Source organism: Osmerus mordax, chromosome 1 (genome assembly GCF_038355195.1).
Source record: "Osmerus mordax isolate fOsmMor3 chromosome 1, fOsmMor3.pri, whole genome shotgun sequence".
Taxonomy (NCBI): domain Eukaryota; kingdom Metazoa; phylum Chordata; class Actinopteri; order Osmeriformes; family Osmeridae; genus Osmerus; species Osmerus mordax.
The window spans coordinates 16155086-16169249 of record NC_090050.1 but is presented as its reverse complement, the minus strand read 5'-3'; the positions used below and the strand labels follow the sequence as shown (position 1 = coordinate 16169249).

The 14164-nt window shown below is 41.6% G+C and overlaps 3 protein-coding genes across 6 annotated transcripts; all 3 read right to left on the bottom strand.

Moving 5' to 3' along the window:
- Positions 1–351: 351 nt before the first annotated feature.
- Positions 352–2426, bottom strand: LOC136955490 (olfactory receptor class A-like protein 4). The gene is made up of 4 exons (XM_067249551.1): positions 2124–2426; positions 1485–1748; positions 1119–1373; positions 352–790 (listed from the first exon to the last, which is right to left on the bottom strand). The coding sequence occupies exons 1-4, from the start codon at positions 2424–2426 to the stop codon at positions 578–580; spliced, it is 1035 nt and encodes a 344-aa protein (XP_067105652.1). The 3' UTR covers positions 352–577.
- A 517-nt stretch (positions 2427–2943) lies between these two features.
- Positions 2944–6186, bottom strand: LOC136943332 (cyclin-L1-like). 3 transcript variants are annotated; one of them, XM_067236610.1, is made up of 11 exons: positions 5907–6185; positions 5562–5636; positions 5303–5412; positions 4973–5096; positions 4721–4785; positions 4495–4594; positions 3991–4252; positions 3799–3836; positions 3746–3762; positions 3519–3584; positions 2944–3298 (listed from the first exon to the last, which is right to left on the bottom strand). In XM_067236610.1, the coding sequence occupies exons 1-11, from the start codon at positions 6129–6131 to the stop codon at positions 3124–3126; spliced, it is 1257 nt and encodes a 418-aa protein (XP_067092711.1). In that variant the 5' UTR covers positions 6132–6185; the 3' UTR covers positions 2944–3123. The 3 variants fall into 3 exon arrangements, with proteins under 3 accessions (XP_067092711.1, XP_067092727.1, XP_067092718.1); XM_067236626.1 differs by having other exon boundaries at positions 3746–3836; positions 5907–6186; XM_067236617.1 differs by lacking the exon at positions 5562–5636 and having other exon boundaries at positions 3746–3836.
- A 1719-nt stretch (positions 6187–7905) lies between these two features.
- LOC136945577 (von Willebrand factor A domain-containing protein 1-like) lies at positions 7906–14164 on the bottom strand. 2 transcript variants are annotated; one of them, XM_067239494.1, is made up of 7 exons: positions 14120–14163; positions 13741–13816; positions 10904–11449; positions 10285–10581; positions 9736–10011; positions 9248–9529; positions 7906–8989 (listed from the first exon to the last, which is right to left on the bottom strand). In XM_067239494.1, exons 2-7 carry the CDS (start codon positions 13778–13780, stop codon positions 8970–8972), a joined length of 1461 nt encoding a protein of 486 aa, XP_067095595.1. In that variant the 5' UTR covers positions 13781–13816; positions 14120–14163; the 3' UTR covers positions 7906–8969. The 2 variants fall into 2 exon arrangements, with proteins under 2 accessions (XP_067095595.1, XP_067095585.1); XM_067239484.1 differs by having other exon boundaries at positions 13741–14164.

Here is a 14164-nt window from a genome sequence, read left to right as displayed (position 1 = left end):
GTATTTAACTTGTTCTGTAATTGTATAAATGGTATTACCTGAACACTTGCATTTCATTTGGGATCAATAAAGGGAATGGTAATGAATTGAGTCAGATATTAGTAACTTATGCATAGGGTTCTCAGTGCCAAAGGGGCCCCTGATAATTCTACCTCAACCCAAACACGTTTTTCAACCTGCTACTAGACTAGTTACGAAAGAATGTAACTCCCTCACTGATACAATGAAGACAAAAAGAACATTTACGATAAAGAAATATTAAAGGTATCTGGCCTACATACATTGTTTCAGTTGAAGAAATTAAATGTTAGAATTAAATTATCTTTACAAGTAATAACTTTACATTTCACATTTATTTGTTTGGTAATTTGACAACATTGAACTTGGTCAGCTTAATAATCTTCAAAACAGAAATGTATGTGTGCTGCAGAAAAACACAAATAAGTAAATGGGTTTTGTTGCAGAGACCGGAATCAACACAAAACATTTTGATAGAGGGAGAAAAATGTCAGAACTCATTCAATGTTATCATCTGACGGTGTATAGAGAAGGACAGAAGGCTGAAGTGTAAGATCTGTCAGTGAGTCAGCACAGACTTGATGAATGACCGTAGACCCCGATGACCTACAGCCAACACCATGGGTGACAAGGCAATGAAGATTATGTTAGCGAAGCGAGCTATGACCAGCAGGAATTCAGAGGATGAGCCGCGGTTGTAGTTGAAGTAGTTGACTGAGATTATGCTTGTCCCCCAGGATACAATGAAGAGCATGATCAGAGCTAGAATCACCTGGATAGACGGGAGAGGAAGAGAAGGGTTTAAAAAACATTGAGGGGAGAGAGGAATGCACATGGAAGGAGAAAAGAGAAGGAGAAAGGGAGGGACAATAAAACAATTATGAAATACAAAAGAGAAGAAGAGAGGGATGAATAGAAGTGGAAGGATGGAGATGTTGAAGATGGGAGATGAGATATCTGCAAACTGGTTTATTGCTAATCTACTCATGGTGAGGTTTATATTGTTCAAACTAGAGAGAAGAAAGAAGTTGTAAGAAAGTGTGAATTTTGAATGCTCACTTCATGTTTATCGTGCACACATTCTCCTCCTTGACACCTACCTTGGCGGCTCTCTTCTCAGCCGGCACCCTCTTGATGATGGGGGCGATCTGGGCTTGATTGGAGGATTTGCGTGTCCTGACATGGGAGTAGAGTGTGTAGAGGGAGCCCAGGTTGGTGATGGCCATGAGGATGATCGGCACAATCTCATGGATCACCATGGAGGTGGTGGCATAGGCCAGTCCACTATAAGCAGAGGGGAAGTCCCACACACAGCCCAGCAGAGGGCGTGTGGTGCTGCTCACCATCATCAGTGTCTGACGGAGAAAGAAGAGAAGTGAGAATACCACAATCAAACAACATTACATACGATAGACAGGGTAAGTGAATGATATGGGGATTTCTGATAGTTCCGGTATGAGTCTTACCTCTGTGCTGTTCTGGTCTCCCCTGGTGGAGAACACATGAGCAGGGATGGAGTAGATGTAGTTGAGGAACCAGATAAGGCTCAGACTCAGCAGTAAGGATTTGGGAGCTCCACGCTGCAGACCGATGTGTCCTGTGGAAGGAGCCAGGCGACGTAGGGTCTGGAAGTGGAAGGCGCTGAGGTAGAATGTGGACCACACGTTGGCCGATCGAAGCCACACCCACACCCCCATGAGGAGTTGACAAAACTTTTTGGAGGAGTATAGCTGTAAGAGATGAGAGGTGGTTTTAAGTGAGTCTTCATGAGTGTGTCATTGACTGTCCCAAAATTCTGATAGATTTGTTGTAGGTTAATGTGCCATTGTAGAAGTAATTATCAGGATTTCTACAAATAGCAATTTAACACTAGTAATAGTTAAGAATTATGCTTTACCAATGTCCAGATATAGTTCTTAAGGTTTCTTAAGCATCATTAATTTCTCAATTCCTAAATCTCAGATCCCCAATCTCCCAAATCCAAGGTCTCCATGTCTAACAGTCTTTTACTTTCTCCCAGTCTACCTTTGCTCCAGAACCCAAATCCCTTCAAACCCCAAACTCATCTTTTCCACAACTTTCATTCACAGTCCCAACCATCCTACCTCCAGTCCCAGGTCTGAGATGACTAGCAGAGAGTTCCTCAATATTGACACCAGCAGGTTGGACAGAGCCATGTTTATCAAGATGATGTCTGAGTTACGACCTCCGCCAGGGTCTGTGAAAAGACTCCTGCCAATCACAGCAATCACAAAAGTGTTTCCCGTAATGCCCCATGTCACCAGGAGGATGTAAAAGGCTGTTTGAATGGGGGACACTATGACACGAAGCCCCATTCCCACAGGCTCCAACTCAGACATCCTGTTAGTTTGAATACAATTCTGACAATTCAGCGTCCATATACACATCCTCTAGAAGAACTTGTAGTTTTTAGTCCAAATAAGAAACCCTGCACATACAGCTCAGCATAGTCTATATGCATTCTCATCAAAGACAACCCTGAAAAGGATTTCTCAACAATACCTGCCATACAAATAGGACCTTCCCACTTTAGTCTGACGTTAACATGACAGCAACCGCCAGAAGAAAAAAAAAAAATCACCATGGACACTGAGATCATAACATCTACCTTGAGTGACAGTAGGGTGTATCCCTGGTGGTCCAAGCTCTGCTAGGTCAGAGCTACTGTACACCGAGGGGACTGGGGAAATAGAGGATTGACTAGTTGAGTACGCACATTGATAGACCACAAGAGACCTACCTACCAAGACTAATTGAAACATTCTTCCTATACAGCTATTAACACCTTAGGGGGTAGAACTGTTTTTGAAGGTAATGGTAAATATATAAACTTTTGCTACTTTTGCCGCTACTTTACTCTCCTACAGGTTTCTGAAAGTGTTTCAAAACTCACCAAACAAGACATTGTCTAAAAAACATTTTTATTCCAAAATATTGTTCAGCTTTGGTCTATGATCGCAGAGCATAGTTTCCCAAATCACCATGAAATGAAGACAATGTACAAAAGTGAAGTATTTGATAAAACTAAGAAATAAGGCTTTGTATTTGGTCCATGATTTGTTATTCCATGTCACCATGTGAAGGTCATCTTCTGTGTGAGAATTCATCCTTCCTTCCTCGTCCGCGCTCTCTCCTTCGCTCCCTTTCTCGCTCTCTTTCTCGTTTCCGATCTCTGTCTCGATCCCTCTCTTGAGTTAGTTGTTTTTTCCGTTGAATGGGAGAGATGGAGCGTGAGGTAGACGACACGCTACGACTGCGTCTGAAAAGGACAGAAGACACAAAAACATGAACATGGGTTTGTTGCCTAGCAACTTGTCTACAATCCAGTATCTGCTGGTATTTACTGGTTCATTTTAACAACAATGAGATGGGACTCCCAGAACTACCAAGACATACCACAGATTTGCCACAGATACCTGTCTGTTTGTGGGAGTTGCAAACAGCTAGAAACTATTGAGTTCCAAGTAGTTCCGCCTTACCTGCGCCTCGGAGGGGTGATGGAATGAGTCTCTCTTCTTTCATCACTTCGACTCACTTTTGTCTTCCTGTAAGAGTGGAGGAGAAAAAAGACGGAAAACAATACTAATATTTTATCACAATTTTAAGTAACATTCACATTTAATAAAAGAAAGGCATGACAAATACAAAATGTCTTTCAGTCATCAATTTTAAACAGGGTTCTCCAAATAATCTCTACAGGACATACCCATCTCCATTAGTGAGTTTTCGGCATACATTTTTTAGGGCAAGCTGAGACAGCGAAGACTCTTTATTAGGCTGTGCTACAGCAGGGGACACTTAAGGGGAAGGCGAGAGAGTCAAGACAAAGGATGAGAGGTAACCATCAGTCAACAAGTTAGGATCAAACATCAACATTATTCTATACCCAAAATTATTGGACAAGATGTAAGAATCCTTAGGAAAAGACACCAAGGAAGCTTTGTATTTTACCTGCTTTGGAGGAAGGAGAGAAGCTTGAGGGGATGTCCAGGGTCGGTGTGCCCACAGCCAACAGTGACACCCCCTCACACAATTTGGCCTTGGCAGCTAGGGCATCTAGGGCCTGTCGACACTCATCCACCTGCTGGAGAAGGCTGGGGAAGGAGACAGGTGGCAGGGAATAGAGCCTCATAATCCGCCCGCAGATCTCCCTGAGGTCCTCCTCTGATGCCCCAAACAACAAGAACCACGGGGGCTGGTCCGGCATTGGAATCTGCAGTTGTGATTTTAAGAAAAGAGCATAATTCACAGATCTATGCGTTTGTAGAATACAAATGTGTAGATTTGAGTGAAAACCAACACTTCTGTTTACCATTGCAGATCTTGGATCTGATGAGATCTTATATGACTGTATTGGTGAGTGTGGTGTGTGCACGAGTAAGTGACAGTCAATTGAATTCTGAGTACAGTATGTTCAAGACTACCATGTGCTCCAGTTGTACAAGTTAGGCCTACCTGTAGGGATCTAGCCGACAGGTAGATACAAGCACAGGCTACAGTCTCAGCACTGAACCTTAGAAACACATCTGTCCTCAAACTGTCATTCATGTAGTTCCTGGGGAGAACAAAGATAAATGTACAAATATTTTATTTCCAATATGATATACAACATATTCAGTAAATCTTTCAATATGGAAAACAAAATTAAAACACAAATCAAACACCAAATTAAATCCCAAACCAGGCAGTCTGAACTAGCTTGGTATCCTTCTCACACTCCAGGACCTGGAGGTACATGACGATAATCTGGAACAAGAGCACATCAAATATTTTTGATATCAGTGCATGAGACCTGACAAGCAGTAGCTTTTTATTTTATTTTATTATTATTTTATTTTTTTACACAATCAAACATTAACATGATGCAAAGGAAATACCTCATATTTCATTCATCTAAATTTGAGAGAAAATGAAGGAGTTTGGTGGAGCTTGCCTTGTGAGGGTGTTTAACATGTACACAGAAGCCCAGCTCCTTCAGCACTCGTCTCTCTGCTTTGATCACCTGGGCCTTCATACTGATGTAGCCAGCATCCAAAGGCATGGGTACCCGAGTCCTCCTGAAGCAAGGGACACACAGGGTTACACGATATCGGAACATTTAGTATCTAAAACTGAATCAAAATCTCAAATGTGTCCGCAATCCCTTGTTATGTCCTATATGGAAATTCTCATCCAATGTGATTTGAAAATGAAACAACTCAACAGACTTGGGTGGAGGGGAAGAGACGAGAGAAGTTTACATTTAGTCTTAAGAGAGTCTTACTTTCCACTTTTGCTGTGCTTTAAATGGTGAAACACATTGAGTACATCTCGAACCCTTCGTGGTTCCTCTTCAATCTTTGAAGCCAAGTGGACACACGCCATAGCAACCATCTAAAAAGGGATTAGAAAGAAGAGGACAGGTAAAATGTAATGCATATGGAGATTAAGCAAAAATGTTGTTGTTAATGACAAAAAAGCACCACAAAACAGAGAAGTGTTTGCACAGTACGACGACTGGAGAACTCCAGGGTGTATTATACCTCTGCACAGTGACGGACAAATGACTTGCAATAGTAGAATCTCTGAAAGAGGATTTGACCCGTGGCCATGGCTACCTGTGGGCATAGCGTTCATCCAATCACAATTAAACCCGCTCTGGCAGCACATCATGAACTTAATCTTGTTAGCTAGCTACAATGTTGGCTAACTACTAGCTAGGCTAGCAAGCAAGCTAATGTTTCAGGCCATGTTTCTCAAACGGAAATGTTAAAAATACTTTGTAAGGAGTGAGTTGGCTACCATGACGTTTTTGCCAGACATCTTTCTTGTTACAAATTATTTCTAGATGATCAAGTGCCTAATTCACAAGATAGTTAGCCACCAACCTGCGGGAGTCTCAGCAGTATCCCTGCGGCCTGGATCATCTCGCATCCCCGTATTCGAAGCTGCTCTTCTGTGTCCGGGGAAAGGCCATGTTCAGCAGACGGACTTTTATGTAGTCGTTCCGGTGGCAAAAGACAGTTGTCTAAAGTCAGCGTTACTCCCGAGTATACTTTATCTCCTACAAGGATTCCCTCCCCGGGAATTCTCATATCAATCGTCGGTTGCATTTCCACGCAAGACCGAGGCTGTCTATGGCCGCGGCCTAGGCAGTCCTGCCTGCAACAACCCCTTCTCCAATTGGTTGACACGTATATATACGCGTCACCTTATTGTTCACAACGCCTGTGATTGGGTGCTTTGGACTTTAAATCTTTAAGAAAAGATTTAAGGCGCACTAGTGTTATGTTAAATTAATTATAGTTTTTCTACATTAGTTGTAATTCTATTAAGGATATTTTTCAGATGATCGTTTCATCATATGTATAATGACTACATTTATTTGGGTATTTTTTATTTAACCCTTTGATACACAACATGGGTCTAAAGTGACCCGGGAGAGTTAACATTTTCTATATCTTCGCAATTTTTTTTTTTAATCATTCAGTATTCCAGGTATTCCTCAATTAACTTGTTTTTGGTCATCACAAGTCCTTATTTTCTGACGGTTCATTCCCAGTAACTTTGTCACCAGAGATGAGCAGTGTGTGCCATACATGCCCAGCAAGCCAGCAAAATGTGGAATTAAAATATTCTGGATGTGCGCTGTGAGGGTCCCATATGTGGTAGACTGAGTGTTCTACCCTTCCAGTGTCCCTCTGACTGGAAAGCTTATTGACAAAAACCTGAACATTGTGGGGACTCTTCACCAGAACAAGCCGAACATAGGAGTCACAAAGACATCCAAATGAAGGGAGATGCCAAGTTCCACATTTTTTCATGGTCATGTTGCCATTTAATTTGGATTCAATGGCAACATGACTAGTGAGCTATGTGCTGAAGAAGGGAAAGGCTGTTGTCCTTCTGAGCACCATGCATGATGGCAAAGCAGTGGATGACAACCATTTTGTGATCCAGTACTGTAACAAAATAAAATCAGGAGTGGACACAATGGATCAGATAGTTTGCACCTACTCATGTAAGTGGAGAACACAGAGTTGTCTGGCACAATGTGCTGGATGTTGCCACCCTCAATGCCTACACTAACTTTTACAACAACACCATGATTAACTGGGTGGTGTGACCAAGCAGCAGTTCATCAAGGAGCTAGACAAGGACCTTGTCATGCCACATAAGAGGCGCATGAAGGCCAAGTCACAGCTCCAAAAGTATATTAAAGAGGTGATGGAAAGATGTGGAGTAAAAACTAAATGCAACTACCACCCAGCCACAAGGAGAGCTCTTATCATCAAACTTTATGAAGCTGAGGATATCCTCAAATCTCTTTAGCCCCATGGTGGCTTTATACATTGGATTTTGCAATTGGATCCAAAAACTCTCCCGCAAGGCCACATTTAGGCTCTTGTCCTCCCCTGCAAGGAGGATCAAACTGATAGAGGCCATGAATTCCTGTTTGATGCTTCTACACTCTTTCCCTTTTGTTGCTGCAGCTCTTCATCTCAAAGTTGTTGCATTTCAGAACCTCCTCAATGATGCTGTCACTGATGAACATCTCCCAACCTAAAAACAGCAGGGTTGAGCTGTGAAATGTGTAACAGGTGAATAACTATTCACAGTAAATATGTTCCAAATTGCAAATATCCAAAGTTTCTATCAAATTCCATAGTGAATCCATATGGGTCATTTTAGACCCATGTCTATAAAATTTATGTAGTACCACAAAAAGTTTTTTGCTCAGAATGTAAGAAAGACAACAATTAAAATGATGATTTGTGATACTCAAAAACAAAATAAAGGAATAATTGGATTATTAAATAATGAAATGAATTGATTTTTAAAGATATAGCAAAGAAACACTCAGCCATACATGAAATGTCATAGGAAATGAATGCGGGTCATTTTAGACCCATGTTGTGCATTAAAGGGGGTAAGCATAGCTTGTGTATCAAAGGGTTAAGTTGTGCACTTATTGTAATGCACTTTATTCTAATATTCATTATGGGTTGGCAAAAATAATAGCTTTTACAGGTCTATTTGTGTTTCACGTACACACAGTGCAGTAATATTTCTGTCACTCATTGATAGATTAATATAGTAACCAAATCAAAATGATATGATATAATTGAAAACCTTAAACTAGACTACCATCTTAGTTAACACTTTGATTAAACACAATAGTGTATATTCAGTAAATCATGATCTTAATGCTTAGTAATCAATTCCTTAAAAACGACAATCACACTACTTACATTACAACAAACAACTATAGTGCTTTCCTATTAATGAAGCAAACTCAATTAGTTCTGATGTTAATCAGTCTAACTTCTGGTATTACAACAAAATGTTAAAGTTTACATTACTGTTAACTTGAATAATGGTCATGATCTTAAAAAATGACATACCCTACCTCAATGGCCTAATAACAGCCTGCAATAGATACATTTTCCACTAGATGACACTATGACCAAGCAAGCCAAGTTGGCGAACAGTTGACTTGTACATCAATCTATGACTTTGCCTTGTACTACTGAGTTTTATTTACATAAGTATGTTTGATACTATGCATGTTTTTACATGTTGCTTCAATATGTATTTTTTTCTCTTTACCCATTGCAAACAATGTCATGCTTGGACTGTGGATCATGCTTGATTGACAAAGCAAAGCAAGACATACATTTAAAATGACATATTTTTCAATGCATGATCCATCCATTATGCTCAGATCTCCACTGTAGAATCTTGTTGCAGAAACCACAGCTTAGTGTGAGCTCATCTTAATCAAGAAGACCTCCATTTGATGATCCACTTTACATGTTGTTGTGAGTCAGAGTGGTTTGATGAGGTGAGTTAAAAACTCCATGATAGTACTGTGTTGGTATTAAAGCACTTAAAATGCAGAAAAAGGCAGATTTATCCCATTCACTCCATTCCTTAATTGCTGTAGAATTTTATTGATTGCCCCTGTAAGCTGTCAAAGACAAAGAAAGAATGATGTACAGTATTATAATATATAGTGAGCACCAAAAGACTTTGAATATTAACATATTCTTTGTCATGTTTTACATTAGCAACATATTATCTGTCCCAGCAGTTCTGGATGACAGGATACAATGACATGACTTGCAGTCTCTTTAATTTGAAATTACTGTATGTCAAATTAATTGCTTATAGCAATTTTAGTAAAACACACACACTATATTCAATTATTTATTATTGGTAGACCAACCTGTGTGTGTATGTGTTGTACAGCACAACCCATTCCCTCGGCCTGAGTTGTAAACAGGGGAAACACACACTCTAGTGCTGGGGGCCAGGCGTGTGAGGCTTGCAGAGAAGGAGCCAGGGGGCAGGTAAAGGGTGGAGGATGCTAGAGGGGAGGAGCTCTGAGTATCACTCTTCTGCCAGTTCAGCCAGTAGCCCCTAAGCCCCTCCTCCTGGCAATGCCATTCGACTTGCACCGTGTCACGGCCCACTGGGATCAGCTGGAGGTCATTCAAGGCAGGACGCACTGAGACAGGCAGGACAGGTAAAGATCACAATGGGAAATAAAGTCGTGACCCTTTTAAGAAAAGCTAAATAAAGAGGAAAATGACTAGCAATAGGAACCTGAAAAATTCCAAATATGGGTTCACAAACTATGAACACAATTATTTGACAAAACATTTAAATCAACAAGATTCCTCCTGAACCCCAAACCCACAGACAGAATCGTACTTTCCTGCGTGCAGATCCTGGCAGACATAGCCTTCTCTGTGCCAGTAGAGTACAGGGCACTGACTGTGACCAAGTACTGAGTGCCAGGCTGCAGGCCAGTGAGCAGGGTGGAGTTAATATCTCCACGTAGGCTCACTATCTGAACCTGTCCGCTGGGAATGGCTCCATACTCCACCCTGTACCTCTGGATTCTGTTAGGCTGCAGGGGACCCCAGCTCACACGCACCCGGTCAAGACCAGACTCTGACACCAAGACCACTGCAGGGCTCAACACGTCTGGAGGAGGAAGAGAGGAGGGAGGAAGGAAGGAAGAACAAGAAGATAACAGAATTGATCAAATAATAATTACTTTGTCTGATGTGTCTTTGCCTGAGATTGAGATGAGGTTTTCCTTTGAATTTTCCAGCTTCGGCTGGACGAAACTCATTCTATTATGCTGAAGTCTTTATACTCTTTTATTTAAAATGTATTTTCATCAAACATTTATCCAACCCCTTCAATGCTACATTTCTATTGCTCCCTCCCTGGCCCAATTATTTTGTCTCTCACCTGGCAGGGTGGTGAAGCTGACGGTGAGTGTGTTGAGGTACTCTTGGTTGTATTCAGGGGTCAGAAAGGCTGCGTAGGTGGTTTCTGGATGCAAGTTGGTCAGCTCCACCCAGCTGCTGTCCCCTGGGAGGTACTGGCTGCTGGCATCGTCCTGGGGGTCTCCACCTTCTGCCTTCCCTACAGGGGTGTACCGGAGATGGTAGTAGCCCGTACTGGTGCTCAGGACAGGGCGCCACTGCAGCACAGCCCTACTGGAGGTTACCTGGGTGACTAGAAGTCGCTCAGCACGTATAAGCTCTGAGATAGAAAAATATAGAAAGGGTAAAAGACAGAGAAAGGGTGCAAGGAGATGTACTACTCAGTGGTGGGTGAGAATCACACTTATTCCACAGGCCTTCTGAAAATCACACATCTGTCTAAAAATAGTTTAGTCTGACAGCTCTCTCAGTAGCCATACTAGCTGTTGTCTCACCCCAAGAGTGGCTATGCTGCTGATACAAATGATCTCTTTTACTACAGATTTATTTCCAGCCAACCAGTTTTTTTTTTTTTACTACAATTATTTTCATCCTTGTGAATACAAAACTGATTCTGAAAACACACATACACACACACACACCAATTATGGCCTCCCTCAGGTCGTCAGTAATGATGCTGATGTCATCAATGTCTACAAAGTGGAGGTGAGACTCAATTGGCGGAGTCACAGAGTTCCGGAGCACCTGGTAGTTCCCGTGTCCCGTAGAGACAGCCAGCACAACCACACCTTCTCTCCTTAACTCTGCCATTAGTTTGTTTACATTTCCAGGCTGGACTCCATCCGTTAACCACAACAGCACCTTAGGAAGCTTTGTTTCTCCCCCAGCCTTGGTGAGCACCCCCTGGACCTGTCGAAGGGCAGCCTCTGTGTTGGTGTCTCCCTGCAGCTGCCTGGTCCTCAGTAGGGCCCCCTGTAGGTCAGTCTGGGAATTGTAGGCATCCAGGCCAAACTCTAGGTGTGGCTCTGTGCCCACCTGCAGAAGCCCCACCCTTACGTGGCCATATCCCAGAGAAAAGGGCCGGAGAAGCTCGGACAGGAAGTGAAGCAGGCGCAAGAATTCATAGGATGACACACTTCCTGAGGAGTCCAACAAGAGCAGGATGTCCCCTTCACAGCAGTTCAACACTGAGAGAGAAAGGGAGAGAGAAAGAGAAAGAGAGAGAAGGAGAAAGATAGAGAGGGGAGTGTCATTCTATCAAGTTTTTCATCTGCAATCACACTTCTGTCTATTGCTGGTGCATGCTATTCACTGGTTCATGTTATTCAGTGGTTCATGCTTTCAAATGCTATTCACTGTTAACATTATTAGCTACTTGTGTCACCTATGTGCCTCCCTGTGTGTGTTAAATTGTTTTGTAAATTGTTTTAAGCATATGTGTATTAATCCTGTGTGTCACCTGCGGTAAATTGTTTTGTACATACACGTGCACTACCCCAGGATTTAACCGTGTTTTATAAACCGTTCGAAAGGATATAAAAACAGGGTCCAAGAGAAAGGGAACAAGGGAAATTGTGTATGTGTTTATTGCATAGGGAGTCAGGTGGCTGAGCGGTGAGGGAGTCGGGCTAGTAATCTGAAGGTTGCCAGTTCGATTCCCGGCCGTGCCAAATGACATTGTGTCCTTGGGCAAGGCACTTCACCCTACTTGCCTCGGGGGAATGTCCCTGTACTTACTGTAAGTCGCTCTGGATAAGAGCGTCTGCTAAATGTAAATATATAATATATATATATATATAAATATATTGCATATTTGTTGTATTCTACTCTGCTCTTTTTTTTCATCTCGCATGCTGCAATGTCGCAATTTCCCCTTGGGGATTAATAAAGTACCTAATACTAACCTACTACAAAAACTGGAGGTTGGATGTAATACAAAACATGTGGAATATGCATGCGAAATATGGAGATAACTGACAATACCAAAAAATTGTGTGACAGAGAAAGTGAAGGAAAACACAAAAGGAGAAAAAGACAAACAGAACATTGTGTCTCATTGGAAGCTGGTTGCTCATTGATGAATGCATTACAGTAGTCACTGGACTTCACACCTAATTTCTTAGAAACAATTGAGCTCCATTTTCTCTTGCAGCCATTACCATACGCTTTTTTCTAGTAAACACAAAATAGCTCCTCTACTTGAAGGAGGAAAACACACATTCAGTCAGATATGCAGTCAGCAAGAACTGCTACTAGCATCTAAAGTTATCCTGGGCAGCCATTAAACAGCATCTATTTTTAAAGCTGAACTGGAGTGTTCCATTGCAACTATTTATTCTATTCTTCCATGACCAGTAATAGCAGGTATATAACGCCTGCAGGTGTTTTGCAGGAAGTCTCATGACCTCACTGTACTAGCATGTTTCGTGCCAAGATGCACTGACATGCTCAACTGTACTAACAATACAAAAATGCACTAATCCTAATCTGTACAGAAAATAATGCAATACCTCCTCATGCTAACTCCACTCCTCATTTCAGTTCAGAATATGCAGAAACCATGACCTTTATAATCTCACTTTCTAGCCCTTCTTCCTCTCATTTTCCTCACCAATGCAGGCTGGAGGGGCTAAAAAGTAACCATGGTCCCAAACAATACATTACATTTATAAACCGCTAGAAAGCAGTGGAAAAATAGGGACCAAGAGAAAGTTATAGAGGGAAAACGGCAATTAAGGGAAGAGGCAAACAGCTTAAACGCTGATGTTAATGACTTACACAGACTGATAAAGGCAAAATGTAGGTAAGGAGAAAGAGAGAGCCTTAACAAAGTTAACCTTTCTAAAGTTTTTTAAGACAAAAGAATGGGGCGATGTCGATGGAATGTTCCTCGGTTCCCTTTCTGCATTCCAAAGCAGGAAAGGTGGATGAGTGAGAATGGGATGTGTGTGCGAGAGAGACAAATCAATTTTGGACAGTACCAATTTTTTATGCATGAATCCAAACGTTGAATGTTAATTAGTTGGCTGAGTATCACTAAGTTAAGTTTGAGAAAGTTACTTGCCTAATATTACAGCCAGATACAGTTTGGTTTTCAAAGTATTTGCTGCTGCCAGCACAGGAATAACGACAAAACAATGTGATCACGTACTAAATTATATAAAGTAAAGCAACCATCAAATACATTTGCCTGATATGTTCTATGCAAAACGCCACGTCAACGAATGTAACAGTAGACATTACAACTTAAATTGGAGGATATAACTTAGTAATAAAGTGTTGTTGAAGACTACTCGAGACATAAGTAAATTAATATGGGTTGGTTGTAGGCCAATTGGTCGGACTGTCTTAAACGTCTTCATAAATGTCAGTTGCCTAATTTAGATATTTCCAAGTTGTATTTACACATAATCTCCTTAGATTTAGGCTATTTGTAACCTAAAGGCGAATTATTCTAAACAGGCCTTTGAAGACTCACCTGTGTCAGGTCCAGAAACGTGTGCGTTGCCTGGTCGCATCAAAGCACCAAGGACCAGGTAGGCAAATCGGATCCACTCCATTACAGAAAGTAAACGGACACAAAAGTATATATGTTGCTCATCATTATCAGTAGCATTAATTGAGATATTCCTGCGTCCGTGGCACTTAAGTCCATTACATTTTTCCGTGATATTTTACGTCCCAAAAACAGTCCCAGCGGTTCAGATACAGCCAAGATATAGTCTACTGACCAAACTTTCAGCCCAGATACATATATTTAACCCACTATCAGAAAGTCTACGAACTGAACTGAACCACTCAGTAGTTACATTTCGTGGACTATAATTTTGTGTGGCACCTGCCTCCTTCGCATTTACCTGAGATTCAATCCTCCTGCTCTCACTGACGCAACTAGCAGTCGC